Below are 13119 nucleotides of genomic sequence, written 5' to 3'. Positions count from 1 at the left end.
GAACCCCCCTTCAGGTAGTTGAAGGCTGCTATCAAATCCCCCCTCATTCTTCTCTTCTGGAGACTAAACAATCCCAGTTCTCTCAGCCTCTCCTCATAAGTCATGTGCTCCAGACCCCTAATCATTTTTGTTGCCCTCCGCTGGACTCTTTCCAATTTTTCCACATCCTTCTTGTAGTGTGGGGCCCAAAACTGGACACAGTATTCCAGATGAGGCCTCACCAATGTCGAATAAAGGGGAACGATCACGTTCCTCGATCTGCTGGCAATGCCCCTACTTATACAGCCCAAAATGCCGTTAGCCTTCTTGGCAACAAGAGCACACTGTTGACTCATATCCAGCTTCTCGTCCACTGTGACCCCTAGGTCCTTTTCAGCAGAACTGCTACCTAGCCATTCGGTCCCTAGTCTGTAGCAGTGCTACAGACTGATGATGATGCGCTGGAGAGGTTTTAGTTGGGGGCTGAAGGTGACAGTTAGTGGTGTTCTGTTATTTTCTTTGTTGGGCCTGTCTTGTAGGAGGTGACTTCTGGGTACTCGTCTGGCTCTGTCAATCTGTTTTTTCACTTCAGCAGGTGGGTATTGTAGTTTTAAGAATGCTTGATAGAGATCTTGTAGGTACTTGTCTCTATCTATCGCTTACAGACAACCCCCCAACCTAAAGCCATACCATCAGGGGCTCGTTCACCTGCACATCTACCAATGTGATATATGCCATCATGTGCCAGCAATGCCCCTCTGCCATGTACATTGGCCAAACCGGACAGTCTCTATGCAAAAGAATTAATGGACACAAATCTGACATCAGGAATCATAATACTCAAAAACCAGTGGGAGAACACTTTAACCGGTCTGGTCATTCAATGACAGACCTGCGGGTGGCTATATTACAACAGAAAAACTTTAAAAACAGACTCCCAACGAGAGACTGCTGAGCTGGAATTGATATGCAAACTAGACACAATCAACTCAGGATTGAATAAGGACTGGGAATGGCTGAGCCATTACAAACATTGAATCTATCTCCCCTTGTAAGCATTCTCACACTTCTTATCAAACTGTCTGTACTGGGCTATCTTGATTATCACTTCAAAAGTTTTTTTTCTCTTACTTAATTGGCCTCTCAGAGTTGGTAAGACAACTCCCACCTGTTTATGCTCTCTGTATGTGTGTATATATATCTCCTCAATATTTATTCCACTTTATATGCATCAGAAGAAGTGGGCTGTAGTCCACGAAAGCTTATGCTCTAATAAATTTGTTAGTCTCTAAGGTGCCACAAGTACTTCTGTTCTTTTTGCGGATACAGACTAACACGGCTGCTACTCTGAAACTTGGAAAATCCAGGGATTTTTCTTTACAATAGTCTACGTATAAATTTTGGTGCCTAACTTCAGGCAGCCAGGTTTGAAAACGTGGTCCCTTGCCTAATCTTCATGACATTTTACATGCACACAGATAAGGATATGATCCAGGGAAGAGCCATCGTTTGAGCTCCCTTATATTTTCTTCTTCTTGCAAACAAGACCTGAGCCCTCCTGTAGTTAATTTGACTCCTGTCTCTTAAAGTCTGTGCTGTTTGTAAAAAAATAGTCAAGAAAACAACGTGAGCACCTTTGCCACACAGTCAAACATCTCCTTTCTTACTGGCATAGACTAGATAGAGATAGACATACAAGTATTGCATTAAATGTAACACACACACACAGTGTACGTATTGAGGTGTAAAATGTGATGAAAGCTTTAGATATTAAAGAAATCAAAGAATTTCTTAGTCCCAGATGAGGACATTATATATCATTTTGCCTGAAGATGCTCATGGTGCGAGCGTGAGCGGCAAACAGACCACTGATGAGGAAAGAAGTACAATTTTATATCACTGCCGTGTCCATAGAAAGGCACTGTATGGTATCACACTGCAAGGGAGCACTGAACTATGTCACTCCACCCACAATAGCGTTTCCAGGGAAGCAGTATATTACAGAGTGTCTGCCCAATGTAGCGTCCATCAAAGACACTTTACAGCATCACCATACAGAGCTTATTGGATGGTGCAATAGGCTTCCTTATGGACACTCTGTGGCACCAATTAGTGCTGCTGCTGCTGCCAGGCTGGGAGCTGAGCCAACAGCAGGACTCCCATTGGTCACATCAGGAGCGTTTAAGGCTGGGTGCTCTCCACTCTGAGGACCTTGCTCCTGCTGCCAAACAGAAGATCCCAATAGTGCATCCTCCTGACTTATTCTATGCTCACTGTTTTGCCACCTCCCTCTGCCCAGTGCTGGCACCACATACTAGCAAAGCACTCAATGGAAAGCCCAAGGGATACTGGTTCAAGTTCTCTAGGCCAATCACTGTTCCCTGGAGATTCATTTCTGAAGCTGGGAGAGAGGTGCAGCAGTCCATGTCAATAGGAACCATTGTACCCTTCGTGCACACAACATCCACACTCACTTACCAGACACTCGATCAATACTATACATCCTCTCCAGTTTTTTCCTACGCCATCCTGTCTCGCTGGACTGGTGCTGCTCCAGGTCAAAGGAGTGCTGGGAGTGGGCTGCCAACTGAGCACAGGTTGGGCACTCCTTGGAGCCCTGCCGACTGCCTGCCCAGCCTTTGCAATGCCTGCTAATGTTGTGAGAGCTGCCAGCGCTCTGCAGAGGCTGGCCATGGTGGCAGTCCTCTCGGCCAGTGCCTTTCATCACCACCAATTCCATGCTCTCGTTCTCGTGGTCTGACAGCATCGGCCTCTCACCGGAGATAGTATACACCCGTGCGTTCGGCCCCTCGCTCGGGATCTTCTCGGCCTGCTCCTCAGAGAAGCTTCTCTCAAACTTGCCATCTGAGATGACGGACAGCCTGCGCTTGTTCTGAGCTGCCTGCTGCATCTCAGGGGAGTCTTCCTGTCCAATATAGGAGTCCGCTAACAGGTGATCTGAAACAGAGGGCACACTTGGTATTTATCGCTTAGACCCTTGGCTTACCCCAGGCACTGACATAGTAGGTGCTATGGAGCTGTAGCCTGTGTTATCTGTGTAGAAGGGGGAGAAAGAGAGGAGGGCAGATACACCTGTGAAACTAGGCAGTAGAATGTGTACCCATTGCCCTCATAAATCTCGACAACTGGTGCTGAACAAGAGGCATTTCTTGCAGTTGTGCCTATTTTATTTCCTTGCAAATGTCCCAAATACAAGAAAGGGCTGGAAGCTGACAGCAGGGGAACAAACATCTTCATGGTTCTGGTCTTGAACTTGCAAATGCTTACTCCCTGAGCAGTCCTATCAACTTCAACAGAGCTGCCCACCTAAATAGGGGCTACTTAGGTGAGGAAGGTTCATAGACAAGGCCCTGACTTGTGGAACAAACACCAAAGGCATGCATGCACCCAAAAGCATGCCCAAACCTTTCAGCCTATTCCCAGAGAGCAGACCCCAGCAACGACCATGGGAGAGGGAGGAGAGTTGGAAGGGCATTCTGAATAATGGCATGCAGACATGTACACACCATCCAACTTGGCTCTGGTACTGCCACAATGCACATGGCTTCAGACTGTTCCCAGAAAGCAGGGATTGCCTAGGTCAGGTGTATAGACATGGGCAGCCATATTGGCAGAGTATATGTCCTCTGGACTCTGGGAACAAGCTATTGGTATGGGCATTCTTCTTGCACGAAATTGTTTTCTGCATCTGTTATTTAAAAACAAACGGAAGGAGAGGGGGAAGCATCAGAGATTTCAGGCTGATTTTCTGTATGCACAACAAATCCAAAGAGGAGTGGTGATGGGAAGCCCTTTTCTAGGTGACACCACCAGCAAACAGCCATCATCACTGTTTGTAAACCATGTTTGCATCCCTACAAAAGCTGCACTGAAAGGAAGAAGCAATGACTCCTTGCATGGAATAAATGTAGCCAGAGCTGAGCAAGAGAGAGAAGCCCAGCATGTGGAGGGGAATTACAAATGTAATCTCCTTTCAGAGCACATGCAGTAAGTGAAATGCCAGGAAATCTCTGCATTATTCTTTGCACAGACCCAACAGCTGTCGCCACCCATCTGCCAGCCTCTTTCTTTCTTTTCCAAGAGAGCTGTTTAATCATTTTGTGGGGGTTTTGGGCAAAGGAGGTGCATTCCCTGCCAATTACTTTTTAATGAGACCCCTAGCTGCTTCCCAACTGAAGGAAGGAGAAGCGCAAGGAGATACTAACTTCTAACATGGACAATAAAAACCAAACCCAAACCTTTGCTTCATTAGACTTTTAATGAAAATGTTTCCTCTAGCAGCTGAGCTGTGATTAGAAAGAACCTCTAAAAGATTTCAGGATCCCGGCCAGCCCCGTAACTACCCTCCAGAGAGTGCAGGAGCTGGCCTGGATGAATGGAGTAGCCTTAGGACAGAGACTGGCTGTGATGCATCTGCAAATAAGTCTGCTCCATTGAATCATCCAACCCATCTCCTCATCCCTACACTCGACCCCACTTTCCTTTCCCCTCCATTTGGTCCCTCCATTTGACTGGGGGAGGTGCTCTTGTGCCGGTGACACACTGTCTGGATTGACTGGGAGGAGAGTCCTTCCAAGCTGTGTCTATTCTATGCAGGGGCGGCTCTATGTGTTTTGGCACCCCAAGCACAGCAGTCAGGCGGCTTTTGGTCCGCTGGTCATGCCGATTCGGCGGCAGGCCTGCGGGAGATCGGCCAGTCCCGCGGCTTCCGCGTACCCGCCGCCAGATTGCCACCGAATCTGTGGGACTGGCGGACCTCCCGCAGGCATGCCGCCGAAGGCAGCCTGACTGCCGCCCTCACAGGGACCGGCAGGCCGCCCCCCACGGCTTGCCACCCCAGGCACATGCTTGCTGTACTGGTGCCTGGAGCCGCCCCTGATTCCATGGCTCTCGGACTAGAGGCAAGTGTGGATCCTGCACATGCAGTGAGGACTAATCTCGTATGGTTTGTTCCAAGGGCTGAACACTGATCCCAGCACTGCCCCCACCTAAGATGTCTGGTATTGAGCACACGCTACGTGACCCTCAGCTCCTTTCCCTGCTCCATAGGAACACAGCACAACAGCCACTGGGCCCTGTCAGAGGAAAGTGTTTCTGGGGGGCCGAACTGGTCATCCTGTTCATGGCTATGGGCTGAAACGGTTTAAGGAACAGTTCAGGTCAAGACCCATCCAGTTCATTTCACTTGTGACTTGGTGAGGCCTCAGGGATAGTACAGTTTTCCTGCACCCAGTGGCAGCTGTGATCATCTTTTCATTGCATTCACAGGGGAGGTTTTGCTGGCAAATCATCTAACTGCTCCCCATGACCCCACGTCACACACTGAAAATGTGGAGGGTAGAGGAAGAGAAGCATTCAGATAACCTTCTGCTACAGTCAGACATGCACCACGGATAACAGCAGTATCGTGGATAGGACCTCCATCACCAACAGCACGAACCCCTAGTGCTCAAGTGACAGGAGTCACTCCATTAGCTGTAGCTTGTCACTCAACAGCAGACTCCTTGTTCCCTGGGTTCAGATAGGACTGGGAGACTGGACATCCCACACTAAGCTGGTTTAGTACAAGCTCACAGACTCCGCAGTGGCTTGTGTCACTCTTCACCCCTAAGAATGCAGCAAGACACCAGAGAAAGGAGTTCTTACACTGCAGCTTTCCATTTCTTCTCCAGCTCCACCTCCAGCAGTGATCCAGAACCAGCATGCCTTCGGCAAACCACCACCACTCTGGCTTCTATTCCACCCAGACCGTACAGCACTTGCAGCTTTGGCAAGGGCTACACACACCAGAACCTGTGTTAAAAGCTCAGACCAGTGCTAGGCCTGTACCTCTCTGTGTTACACGTTAGTGCCTGCACAAGCACTGCAAGATCTATCTGGGTGCACTCAAACTAGAGGAATCGTGATACATAGCAAAACACAGACAGCTATAGATACTCATGGCCCATTCAAAGGTTACCTGTATGGATTAAATATCACATGGATTAATTTTAGTTACAACACAGAATGCAAAGTGTACCATGCTCACTTTATATTTATTGTTGATTGCACTGTAAAAAAAATATTTTTCAATTCACCTCATACAAGTACTGTAGTACCATCTCTTTATCATGAAAGTTGAACGAACTTACAAATGTAAAATTATGTACAAAAAAACTGCATTCAAAATTAAAACAATGTAAAACTTTAGAGCCTACAAGTCCTCTCAGTTCTACTTCTTGGTCAGCCAATCGCTCAGACAGACAAGGTTGGTTACAATCTGCAGGAGATAATACTGCCTGCTTCTTGTTTACATTGTCACCTCAAAGTGAAAACAGGTGTTTCCATGGCACTGTTGTAGCCGGCATTGCAAGAGATTTATGTGCCAGATGCGCTAAAGATTGATATGTCCCATCATGCTTCAACCACCATTCCAGAGGACATGCGTCCATGCTGATGACAGGTTCTGCTTAACAATGATCCAAAGCAGTGAGGACCGACGCATGTTCATTTTCATTATCTGAGTCAAATGTCACCAGCAGATGGTTGATTTTCTTTTTTGGTGGTTTGGGTTCTGTAGTTTCCGCATCAAAGTGTTGCTCTTTTAAGACTTCTAAATGCATGCTCCACACCTCATCCCTCTCAGATTTTGGAAGGCACTTCAGATACTTAAACCTTGGGTCGAGTGCTGTAGCTATTTTTAGAAATCTCAGATCAGTAGCTTCTTTGAGTTTTGTCAAATCTGCTGTGAATGTGTTCTTAAAATAAACATGTGCTGGGTCATCATCTGAGACTGCTATAACATGAAATATATGGCAGAGTGCAGGTAAAACAGAGCAGGAGACATACAATTCTCCCCCCAAGGAGTACAGTCACAAATTTAATTGACGCTTTTTTTTTTATGAGCATCATGAGCATGGAAGCCTGTCCTCTGGAATGGCGGCCGAAGCATGAAGGGGCATACGAATGTTTAGCATATCTGGTACGTAAATACCTTGCAACGCCAGCTACAAAAGTGCCATGCGAATGCCTGTTCTTACTTTCAGGTGACATTGTAAATAAGAAGCAGGCAGCATTATCCCCTGTAAATGTAAACAAACTTGTTCCTCTTAGCGATTGGTAGAATTAGAAGTAGGACTGAGAGGACTTGTAGGCTCTTAAAGGTTTACACTGTTTTGTTGAGTGCAGTTATGTAACCACAAAAAATCTGCATTTGTAACTTACACTTTCACAATAAAGATATTGCATTTCAGTACTTGTATGAGGTGAATTAAAAAAATACTATTTCTTTATTATTTTTACAGTGTATATATTTGTAATAAAAATAATATAAAGTGAGCACTGTGCTCACTTATAATTTAAATCAATATTGAAAATGTAGAAAAACATCCAAAATATTTAATAAATTTCAATTGGTATTCTATTCTAAGTGTGATTAATCGCAATTAATTTTTTTTGAGTTAACTATGATTAATTGACAGCCCTAATCACATCCTTATGATATTAATTATATACACTTCATTGATAGGCCCACCCTGTGCATCTGTCAGACAAGCCTGTATATTGGTGTTAATAGTGTGAATTTCTAAGCAGTCTCAAATTCTGATTTCAGAACTTCAATGATTGACACTGCAGTCTGTCGGGTTACTCCAGATTTACACCAGTGTAAATGACAGCAGAACTGGCCTGACATATGATTCAACCTGTAAATTGTGAAAGTTAAAATTCTTGTGAAAATATTCCTAGTTCTAACTACTTAAAAAGTGTGATGGACTTTGTTAAAGTTGTAACTGGAGGGATGGATGGATTTTCCTACGTCTGTTCCTTTTCCCTGATTAAAAAATGGTTTGACTTCTAAAGAGCAAGGAATTTTCACACAGAAATATTGTACATCTCTATAGGCCACCTCCATGTGCTGCCTCTCTCAACCAATTGGGTGGCTAATTATTTCTCTTCCTAGCCAAATGCTTAGCTACATGTAGGAAAAACAATTTCATGTGCCAAGGGAATAGGAACAGTCAATTAATTCTTTTTCAACTGAAAGTTTAAATCCACAAAGGAAAGTTAATAAAAATGTAAAAACTGGGTTTTTTCATGCATCCATCAATTCCATGAAATCACCACCCTGCTCAGAAATGAACCCACGCTCATCACAGGTATGCTGAGTCTGTGTGCTGGATCGTTCCTCCTGCTATGCATCAGTAGTCCTGTGCCTTTGTGTGCTCACTGGGCGTTTGAAGAGTCCATCTTGCAACTGCAATCCTGTTCCGTCTTCGCCTCTGTTCCTGAGAGAGATGAGGTTCAGTTGCCAGGCGGATGAGCACTGTGGTGGCTTTGGCTTGGTTATGGCAGAGCGCTGGGTTTATGGTTTGTTCCCCCAAGGGGAGCAAGTCAGAGCTGATACAGGAGGCAGAGCTACTTCCCTCCAAAGCTGAATAAAACATTAGCTGTGGTGATGTTCACTGCAGGGAGCAGAGAAGCAATAACTAGGAGCTTTTTTGGAACTGCCTTCTAAGAGTCATCTGAAGCAGACCTCTGTTAACACCCTCTTCCTGGTTACTGCTGCTCAGTTTCATTTCATCTCCACGTTGTTCTTGCCACCTCTCCCACAACCAACTGTTCCACCAATAGCTATGCCAGCCCTAGGGCAGGGACTCAGGAAACCTGGCATTGTGCCCTCCTCTCTCTCGAGGCAAATGGGAATGGTGTAAACTGACTTGTTAATCACTCCTGTTCTCACTGCTTCCCCCCCCCCCTACACACACACACAATAAACGCATGCCCTATAGAATCTTATCTACTTAAGTACATTGGAGCAGGAAGATGAGGGCTCCTAGAGTGGATTCCTTTTCATCCTGATTACTGCTCCCTTTGGATCATAGACTATCAGGGTTGGAAGGGACCCCAGGAGGTATCTAGTCCAACCCCCTGCTCAAAGCAGGGCCAGTCCTCAACTAAATCATCTCAGCCAAGGCTTTGTCAAGCCTGACCTTAAAAACCTCCAAGGAAGGAGATTCCACCACCTCCCTAGGTAACCCATTCCAGTGCTTCAGTTTGGCTGTCTGGTAACACTGACTGGTATGCAATGGCATGACACATGGAGTTTGAATCTCAGGGCCAGACCCCAGTTGCTATTCATCAGCATCGCTCCATGGCACTTAGCAGAGCGATGCCAATTTACACCAGCTGAGGATCTAGCTTTCTGCCTCCATGTCTAATCTGTGCTTGGCCAGTCCTGCAGAGATTGCTGACACCAGGTAGTGTCATTTGTGGTGGGTTTTTTAGTGGGGATACTTGTCCACTAGGAACAGGAGACCACGAAGCCTCAGACCAAAGAGCAGATGGTAACAGATGTTACCTAGCTGCCCACAGGAGCTGGATCTGAACAGGCCATCAAGAGGCTGAAGGTTCAATATCCCATTATCAGCCCTGTGATCCATCCACTAGCCCAGCCCACTAGCGTTGGTTTATTCACTCCAACATCTTCCTCAGAAGTTTCGAAGTGACACTTCTTTCCATACTGGTTTTGCTCATTCCTATCTGGCAAAGAGTGGTCTTTCTTTTTCCAATTTGCATGGAGCACAGGCCCACACAGCTCTCACATCATGAGCATCACTGATTAGACATTGCCAGTGACACCAGCATAATTCTGTGAATAACATTTATTAACCCATTTGTGATCCCTTGACTGGATACAGAAACAGAACAAAAATATTTCTTGGTTACTGTCAGCGCAGTCTGGATTTTCACCAGCTAAAAATCACATACTTAGACTCCAGAGGACTTTCTCAGCGTAAAATAATTTTAAAACACTGTAGGTCAAATGGAGTGCATTGTCTGACCCAATGACATGTTCCTTTAAATGCTCTTTTTTTTACAGAGACATTGTCAAATGAGGAAAACAGCATTACCTTGCCCTTGCCTTCTTGCACTGTTGTACTGACTCAGGACCAGATTCTCAGCTGGCTGTCACCAATTTACATCAGCTGGGGATCTGGCCCCATATAGCAGGCCAAACTCTGTTCTGTATCAGCCCTCTGACTTCAGTGAGGCTGCACAGGTTGTATGTCAGAGCAGAATTTGGCCCACTGAGTGAGGACAGCAGAAGATAAAAAGGAGCAAATCTATTAGCAACCAAACTGAGAATGAAAGTATCCTGGCTCCAGAATCCCAAACCCAGCACTGGAGACAAAGAAGAGATGGGCATCTAGATAAACCCCACCGTCTTAGGGAGCAAAGAGGAAATAACTATCACCTCAGATTTCAGAAGATGTGTGTTTCCTTTTTTTGCAGTGATGCTTCTCTGGCTATTATATTTCTCCAGCTATATTATAGCTTTGCCATTAAATGAAGGGACAGCTATTGCCTCTGGGCCCTTAACAATGTGAGATGGAAAGGAACAGCAGGGTTTGAAAACTTGGATTTGCAGCTTCTTTCAAAAATGCATCCATGCGGTTCATGTTAGGGCAAATGAATGTTCATGAGTTATGGAGATACAGGCTGCATCTGAAAGAATCGGGCAGAGTGATGGGGACCGGTCAGAATCGGGCAGAATGTGAACTGAGCAAGTTTCCCTCAGAGAGCTCTGGGAACACTTTTCAGTCTTGCTTGACACACAATACCCCTGCAATTCCAATCCTGAACTATCATACATCTCTGCTGACGCCCCTCAGTCCTGACCTGCAACACCTGTGGTCATTCTCTTCTGGGCTCCCATGAAGCTCTGCCAGTGCATCTTAGCCACAGTGCACAGCCTCAGGCCATTTCAATTCTGCTCCTCCCAACACTGCTAATTCATCTACATCAGGGATCGGCAACCTTTGGCACATAGCCCGCCAGGGTAAGCGCCCTGGCTGGCCGGGCCAGTTTGTTTGGCTGATCGCGCCTCCCACTGGCTGCAGTTTGCCATCCCAGACCAAAGGGGGCTGCAGGAAGTGGCGGCCAGCACATCCCTCAGCCCACGCCACTTCCCGCAGCCCACATTGGCCAGTGGGAGCCGCGATCGGCCAAACCTGCAGACATGGCAGGTAAACAAACCAGCCCGGCCAATTCAGTAGAAGAGGTTTTATTATGCGATTTCCAGTAGTCTCTGCTGCTGTTCAGCTAGGAGGAGCTTGAAACAGCCTCTCACTCATAATATTTCAGTGTTTTCACTTCAGCTAAAACCTAGTGCAAAAAATAAATAATTAAAGGAAAAGTGACCCAACGTTTTCTGATCCTTTAAAAAAAAAAAACCCACAAACACTCTCCACTCCTCCAACAAAAATCGTTCTTGCTAAAGTTACACACTGCAGTACTCTGCAGACTCCTGTCTGCCTATACCTAAGACTGGAATTTAATTCCATAGGGAAGGAGGAGACTATCTACCATTTATAGCTTCAGTGACTGAGGGATGGGCATCCAACTGCACAAGCATTGAAAAACAGCACCCCAACCAAAGCCTTCCAAATAAATCACAGTTCGCCAAACCATCCAGACAGTGGCAGCTGGCCCATTCTGCTGATATACAATTGGTTTGCAATGATTTATCGCACCCCCAGGTCCCTGCCCTATCACACACATAAACTCTCCAGACACATGCACGTGAACACACACACCCACACACACACACACTTCAAAGGCAAAAGCTACCTATGAAAGACAATAGATTATCAGATCACTGGTGCAACATGAAGCAACAGTTTGGAACTGCCAAAGCCACAGGTTCAGCCGCTTTCCCTCCCCAGCCTCTGTCAACACAAAACCAAAAGGGAATATCACACTCCGATCATGGGTGTGGCACAGGTGGAATGAATTCAGAGGGTGTCAATGCTGCTGGCATCTCAATGGAGGAGCTTGTGTCTGGATGGGGAGTCTCTGGGCTCCAGCTTTCTGCCTCAGAGTTGAAGGCTTAGCTGCAGTTGGAAAAGAAGGGGCATCCCAGCTGGAAGACTCCTATCTGCTTGCCCTTCAGCATGAAGTCTGCACCATTGCCAGCTCTTCCTCCTTCAGAAGAAGAGGAAACCCTGTCCCCAGTGCTTCTAGGGGAATGAGGTTCTTGCTACCCAAGTGTCTACCCAGAGAGCTATAAGGCTTCTATCACTTCTGTATCTGAGTGCCTCTGGCTCCCCCTGACTCTAGTGGGAAAAGGCAGGACTAGTCTGATCCTAGGGGCAAGAAGATGTCCCTATCAGCTCCCTCTGCCCTCCTGGGACTCCATCTGGGGCAGAGGGGAGTGAATTTGGGTGGGGGGGGAGAGAGAGAGAGAGAGCAGGGACCGATTGGAGTGGATGTAATGGTGGAACATAGGAGGAAGGCAACAGAGGAGCAATTTAGACTGAAGAAAGGGGGGCAGTTAAAAAACAAGAGGCAGGCAGGCAGGCAGAACAATGAAAATAGAGTGAGTTACAAGAGGGAAGAGGAAGAAATGGAAATTCTTTTTCAATAAGTGAAAAATATAATTTGCATAGAAAAATCTAGAGCCAAAATATTGCAGTGAAATACACATTCATGTTTCCCATAGTTGTCAGGACTACCCATGCTGTCTCTACCAGGGTTCCTGAAATATATAAGAAACATGAATGCGTATTTCAAATACTTCAAGTCCTGAAAATAAACTCCAGTTTAGCCATCATCTGGTCCATTCTGTGATGTCACAACCATCCCCACAAAGTGATTGCTGTGTCACAGGCCCTGGCACTAGACAATAGGAGCAGGCTAGTGAGAAAGGAGGCAGTTTCTGATCAAACACAAGGATCTCTGTAACCACAAACAAATCAACACACAATCCTAGTAATCAGCACTCATGAGAAAGGGAGCACAGACCAACTGCACAGCTATTTCAAGAGAATGGATGAAAGACAGCAAAATTTGTTAGAGTTTGGCAAGCACTCTTCAAAGAGCATGGACTGTTCAAGTGCATGCCTTAAGGGTGAGATGAGAGCTGTGTTTGGAAGAACACGTAGGCAGGAGAGCATTGGAAACTTTCTCTCCTGCAGAAAGAAGCTGCCATATTCCCACCAGAGGAAACAAGTGTGATTTGCAGATGGCAAAAATCTATTCACCTCCAAAGCCAAGACATATCTCAGGTACTCCCAAACAGGAGAATGAGTCAGGGTGCTCAGGAGAGCTCTGCTGTGCAGGGAGACTGGATGAAGGCCC

General features: G+C 46.2%; 1 protein-coding gene across 13 annotated transcripts in view; it reads right to left on the bottom strand.

Annotated features, from left to right (window-relative positions):
* Positions 1-13119, bottom strand: part of NSMF (NMDA receptor synaptonuclear signaling and neuronal migration factor) — a 96833-nt gene that overhangs the window by 46657 nt on the left and 37057 nt on the right. For 9 of the 13 annotated variants that reach the window (XR_010593631.1, XR_010593632.1, XM_065572354.1 and 6 more), the window contains one exon: positions 2458-2937. The exons of 2 other annotated variants lie outside the window; for them this stretch is intronic. Coding sequence is in view for 9 of the 11 variants with exons in the window: in XM_065572354.1 (XP_065428426.1) it covers positions 2458-2937 (480 nt within the window). In the remaining 2 variants the exon portion in view is untranslated. Of the gene's footprint in view, positions 1-2457; positions 2938-8206; positions 8265-13119 lie in introns of all 13 variants that reach the window. 2 more of the 13 variants (XM_065572356.1, XM_065572355.1) reach the window with 1 other exon arrangement.

This window comes from Chrysemys picta, chromosome 18 (genome assembly GCF_011386835.1).
Source record: "Chrysemys picta bellii isolate R12L10 chromosome 18, ASM1138683v2, whole genome shotgun sequence".
Lineage (NCBI taxonomy): Eukaryota > Metazoa > Chordata > Testudines > Emydidae > Chrysemys > Chrysemys picta.
Note: the sequence above shows the minus strand (reverse complement) of the source record. Positions and strands in the feature narration are given on the sequence as shown.